The sequence below is a fragment of the Gracilinanus agilis genome, unplaced genomic scaffold (genome assembly GCF_016433145.1).
Source record: "Gracilinanus agilis isolate LMUSP501 unplaced genomic scaffold, AgileGrace unplaced_scaffold47447, whole genome shotgun sequence".
Classification (NCBI taxonomy): domain Eukaryota; kingdom Metazoa; phylum Chordata; class Mammalia; order Didelphimorphia; family Didelphidae; genus Gracilinanus; species Gracilinanus agilis.
Genome location: NW_025381852.1, coordinates 1 through 6,105, shown reverse-complemented (window position 1 = coordinate 6,105; position 6,105 = coordinate 1). Strand labels below are relative to the sequence as shown.

Here is a 6,105-nt window from a genome sequence, read left to right as displayed (position 1 = left end):
AAGTAAAGAATGGAGCAAATACCAATTTCCTCTCTAGTTCAACGGGGTGCCATTAAGACATAACTCTAGTCCCTAATAACTGATAAACATGAAGTGCCTACTGTGATAAGTGCTAGGAATGGAAATCTGAGTAAAATGAAAGACATTCCCTACCCTTGAGGAGCTTCTACTCCAATAGAGAAGACGATGAGTAAAACTAAGTTGAAAAGGAGAGGGATGGGATGGAAAGAATGTAGCTGGTGAGGGAGGGGAGATGATGGAGAAGACCAGGGTTGTGTTGCCTGGTGGAAAATGAAGAAATGCCCTGAGCACCCTCCTCATGCACCTTCTTGGAGGGTGAGGCAGCACCCTGGGTCTTTATCTTATTTTACAACATCTACTGAGACTAGAATTAGATTCCAGATCGGCAAGTCTCATTCTTCCCTTTCTCATGCACTTTGGGGGCCCACGTTTGTCCCTTATTTGTTGGCAGCCACTTAAGGTATGAGCATGTCCTTGTCTAAAGTGGCTGGGTGATAGCAGCGGGGTAGGTGGCAGAGTAGGTTTTCCTTTGGGTATAGGTCGGACTAGATGGCCCCATCCAGCGGTCTCACCCCGCTGTGCAATTCCCAGATGCTCTGGCCAAACGTGAGGACTCCAGGCTCCTGATTTCAGAGACGTGGGGCTCATCTGTATCTTGCTTGAACTCCTTAGGGCCGGAGAGGAGCGTGGATGTGACCGACGTCACCAAGCAGAAAGACTGCAAGATGAAACTGAAGGAGTTTGTGGATTACTACTACAGCACCAACCGGAAACGGGTCCTCAACGTCACTAACCTGGAGTTTTCGGACACCAGGTGAGCCAGCCTTTCCCGGAGAGCCTTTGTAGAGAAACTTGTCCGCTCTGCGGCTGTGACTCCCTGTTTACGAGGAGATGATTGATGCTGGTTTTGGGGGAATTGTTTCCCCAGAGCTTAGAAATGACTCATTTCTTCTTCTTTGTTATCTCTAACACCTGAGACTTTTTGGGTGAAATGAGAGTGACAGCTGACAGAGAGGACAGAATGCTGGACTTGGGTTTAGGACCACTTGACTGGGTTCAGGTCCTGTCTTAGACACTTATTATCTGTATGACATTTATTACCAAGACAATTAACCTCTTTGATCCACCATTCTTTCTCTGTAAAATGAGGGTGCTGGAGCAGATGACCTCTAAATTCTCTTCCAGTTTAATCTATTATCCGTGATCTCAGTGGTCTGGAAAATTCATCCCTCCTTGTTACCTTTTCATACCTTTTCCCTCTCAGAGACAGGCCATGAAGGAAAACCAGCATATGTGTGAATGCTTAACTCTAGAAATCAGAATTAGGAGCAGGGGAGGAAGTTTTAAAGAGGGAAATTTTGGCTTGACCTAACAGAAAACTCCCTAAAATTTAAGTCTGCTTCAGGTGGGAGGGGGTTCCTCATTGTAGGTCTTCAAACAGACACTGGACAAATTATCTTTGACTTTAGAGGCAATTCCTATTTGGGTAACAGTTGGATGGTGAAACCTCAATTGGTCCTTCTAACTCTGTGAGTCTTTATTGAGAACTTTCAGATTCTGGAGGCTGCTACCTCAGCTTTGAAATAGTAGTCATGGTGGATGGCCATGTTATTTTGATTTGGGGATGTAGGCTACTCAGTAGTGCGTAGAAAGGTGGATGGGACTCTCTGTTTTCTCCTTCTGACCAGAATGGCAAAATTGCGAAACTGCCCAAATTTGTCCTTGGTACCACTTTTACTATTCCATTGTATCACCATAGCCCAGAAAGCTCCCCAGGACCTATGCTTCCCTCTTCTACCCAGAATCTCCCACTCTGCCCTTAGGCTAGTGCCCCTGTAGAAGTTCCCTGTTCTAGGGACCTCTCTTTTCCTCCCCCATATAAGAACCTGCTCTTTATTAAATTCTAAATTATTTTACACTAAGGTATCCATTAATGATAAAGAATTGGTGTTTTAATTAGATTAACAAGTTTATTGTTTTACTAATTACAATTTTTTTTACTAATTGCAATTTTAACTAGATTAGACTAATCTGAAGAGTAGAACAAAAATAAATTGGTAGAAGTTAGAGAAGCAGATAGATTTAAATCAGGACTTCTTAATCTGAGGTCTGTTTTTATTGGTAGATTTTTTTGGGGTAGGGTGATCTGTTAACTTGGATTGTAAAACAAATTATCTTTGTTTCAGTATAATTGCTTTCCTTTGTTATCCTATTATTTTATCTTCCTGCATTTAAAATATTATTCTGAGTTATATGACATAAAAATAGTTAAGAACAACTGATTTAAATGGAAAGGTAGCTCTGGTGTGGTTCAAAGTTTTGCTTAAATTTTGATGTTATACAATGCAAATATCTTCACACCACAACAGTCTATCAGCAATTATTTATCAAGTGCATGCTGTGTGCCCAGGAGGCAGCTAGGAGGTTCAGTGGAAAGATCTCTGGGCATAGAATCAGGAAGACATGAGTTCAAATCCAGTCTTAGATGCTTCCTGCCTGTGTAACCTCAGGCAAGTGACTTAACCTCTGTTTGCCTTAAACCATCGGAGAAGGATATGGCAAACCACTCTAGTATTACCAGGAAAACCCTACACAGGATCACAAAGGACCACAACCACTGTGTGCTAGTCTTGTGGGGAAGACAGGAGGAGCAGAGGATGGGAGACAGCATAGTATTGGGGAAAGGGTATAGATCCAGAGGGGAGACAGGAGTCCTGGGTTCTGCTTATAGACTGATCTTGAGTTCTTGGGTCTTCCTCCTCTGGCCCTCAGTCTCTTCTTTAAAATAAGGTGGTTGGATTAGATGATCTCACTCCAGTGTTCTGTGATCCTTTTCCTATTCACCATCCTTGGGAGGTTATGCATTAATTTGGGGCCTTGGATTTAGCCTGTATGAACCCCTTGGAGTCACTGCCACGTGCCAGCAGACTAAGCGAGCTGTTCCAATGGCTGTGGAGGTGGTGGAAGCAGACCCTGTGGAGCACTTCAAGTTTGGTCAGATATCGAGGCCGCCAAGGTCATCCACTGCATCCTGGGCCATTGCCGGGCATCCAGACTTTTGTCCTGCTACTGGACGTGGATGACTATGGGGAGAGAGGGAGGCCTTCGACTGGGCTGCCTCCCTTACATCCAGTTCACATGCAAGTGAAGACATCATCCCATGATGTCATTGTTCCTCTTCAAAAACAAAGGACAAACAACAAGAATGTGGAAGCAAGGACTGAGGAGGGACTGAGGATACTACAGGGCCAGGTAAAATGTAGATCAGTGGGAAGAGTCAGGAGACCAAAGTTCAAGTCCCAGATTTGCCATTAACCAAATGTATGATCTTGTGTTGAGTTGCTCACTCCTTCCAGGCCTTCAATTTGCCCTCTATAAAAGGAATAATTGGTGCTTGGTGATCTCTAAGGGTCCTTCTAGCTAGGATAGTGGCTAATCCTGAGATTCTAAATCTAATTGCATAAATCTTTGGCAAAACCTTCCAGTTCTCTGGGGTAATCTACCCATAGATGGACAGGAAGGTCCGAGGAAAACATCCTTAGAAGACAATGTTGTATATCGGCAGCTAAGCTAGCCTAGGCACAAGAAAACGTGTGGAATGTGTTCTTTCTAAAAGGAAAAGGGATTCCAGTATTAGAAGGGCTGTGCGATGGTCAGGGGATAATGGATGTTGACTGCACTCGTTATTCACAGGCATTACTTCTTGCCTGGCTTGGCTTTCCCCCATCGCCGGTGTGGCCTGGATTTCTCATCAAGTGTTCAGTGACTAGAAGTCATCTTTTCTGAGAGGAATTTCCTAGTTGTCCTTTTTTACAGAGGTAGCAATAAGACAAAATCTTTCTTCTCTGGGCCAGGTAGAACCTACCTGGATAGGATGAGGAGTGAGACACTTTCTAAAAGAGACTTGGTGTCTTGCCCAAGACGATGAAGTTATAACTGAGTGAAAGTTTCCACCCTTTCTTGCTCATTTTCCTTGAGGCTAGACGAACCAGATTTGACATGAAGCAGAAACAACAGAGCCGGGAGCCTGAAGAACAGATGCAGGCGTTTAAAAGACACCAAAAATGCCCCATGTTGTGTGTGGGGGAAAACACCCCCAGCAGTCTTTCTCTTCAGTGCTACAATGGTCAAAACAAAACACATATTTAGGCCAAGATGGAAAATGTTGCCTTCCAAGGCTCCAAGAGAACAGATTCCTCAGGGAAAGGTTCTGTCCCTGTAATGAGAAGAGCTCACATTCACCAGCACTCCAGGGTTGGCGGAGCACTTTATCCCTATATTATTGAAGCCCTGTAAGAAACGGGCTCTTATTTTCTATCATTTTCTCTGAACTCTGACTCTCAGGGAAGCTGTGACTTGCCCAGGGCCACACAGCTGGGAAGTGCCCAAGGCAGGATTTTTTCCCCATAATCTTGTCAAGGATTTGTCTTAGCAACAAGTCAAGAACCTCAGCTCTGGGCATAAGCTTTACCTTCTCTTCTTCCTCCCTTCCATATTTTTTTTCTTTTTTTAATGAATCATCTTTTCATTCTTTTGCCTTCAGAATGTCCAGCTTTGTAGAACCTCCTGAGATTGTGAAAAAGCTCTCCTGGGTAGAAAACTATTGGCCCGATGATGCCTTACTGGCCAAACCCAAAGTGACCAAGTATTGCCTGATTTGTGTGAAGGACAGTTACACTGACTTCCACATAGACTCTGGAGGGGCCTCAGCCTGGTACCACGTGCTCAAGGTAAGCCCGACCGTCAGGGGACCAACGTGCTTGGAAGAGAGACTAGAGGAGCCCTTGTAGTGAGGGACAGTTGGTAAATGGGCGCTCCGGGCAGGAGCTGTCACGGAGACACCAGGGAGGGAGGGAAGGCTTCTCGCAGGAGGAGACGGACTTTGAGGGGGTTCTTGGGGAATTGTTGGATCTGGCCAAGTGGAAGGGCAGAAGGGGGTGTCCGAGAGGAAGCACCTGTGCTTGGAGGCAGGGATCTGTGAGGAAACTCCGCTGGCTTGTGATTACTGAAGATCCTTCTCATCTTGAAGGCCTGGCTCTTACGCTGGCTCCTTCATAAAGCTGCCTCTGACATTTCTCAGGCCTTCTGTCTCTTCCCGCCCCTCCAGCTGAAAGCAGCCTCTCTGCAGATGCCTTAGAGCCCTCCTTTCCTGGGCTTCCATTTGGCATGCATCTTAGCTAGTCCTCCCCTCATTAGACTGCAAACTTCTTGAGAATTTTTTAATAGTAGGCCTTTAATAAGACAGTCGATAGAATGCCAGACTTGAAGTCACGGAGATCTGAGTTCAAATACTGTCTCAGACACTAGCTGCGTGACCCTAGGCAAGTCATTGAACAGCTCTAAATCCTAATATTCTCCTCTGTAAAGATAGGGATCACCTACTTCACAGGTAGCCATGAGGATCCAATGGGGTTGTAGGTTGAAAGTGCTTTGCAAACTTTAAGGCACTATATAAATGTAAGCTATAATAATGCTTATTTATTATTATTGTTTTAAATAATTTAATACATAGAATACATTATATATAATTTACTATATTGTACATAATAAATGAATACATAATCAACTATTATTGCTAATTATTATTATTAATCTGTTCAGACTTCTGGGAAGGCTAGATGAAAAATGAGGGAATTTTATTTTCTTTAAATTCAAAAGCCTCTTTCTATACAATCCTTTCCAAATTGGTTTGCTCAAGCCCCCACGTATGTTTTCCACATGGCACATGTGGCCTCCTTCTGAACAGTTTTGCAGAGGGATTTCTTTCAGTGCAAGAATGTTTGTAGTCTTGGAAAATGGTCCTCTCTCTCTTTTTTTCTCTCTTTCTTATTCTTCCTTTTTTCTTTTTCTTATTTCTTTTTCTTTCTTATTCAGGGGGAAAAGATCTTTTATCTCATCAAACCAGCCTCGGCAAATCTGTCTCTGTACGAGCGATGGCAGTCGGCGGCCAATCACAGCGAGATGTTCTTCGCCGACCAGGTGGACAAATGCTACAAGTGTACGGTGAAGCAAGGCCAGACGCTCTTCATCCCGTCAGGTGCGGGGCCGCTTAGGAAAGGCAGGGGGCGTCTTCTCGGCGCTCCC

General features: G+C 44.4%; 1 protein-coding gene across 1 annotated transcript; it reads left to right on the top strand.

Moving 5' to 3' along the window:
* Nucleotides 1-693: 693 nt before the first annotated feature.
* On the top strand, nt 694-6,058 carry LOC123255497 (lysine-specific demethylase PHF2-like; the record flags this gene model as incomplete). Its single annotated transcript, XM_044684277.1, has 3 exons — nt 694-835; nt 4,565-4,751; nt 5,896-6,058. Coding segments are annotated over 3 exons (492 nt in total), but the record flags the coding sequence as incomplete, so codon positions are not given.
* Nucleotides 6,059-6,105: the final 47 nt, after the last annotated feature.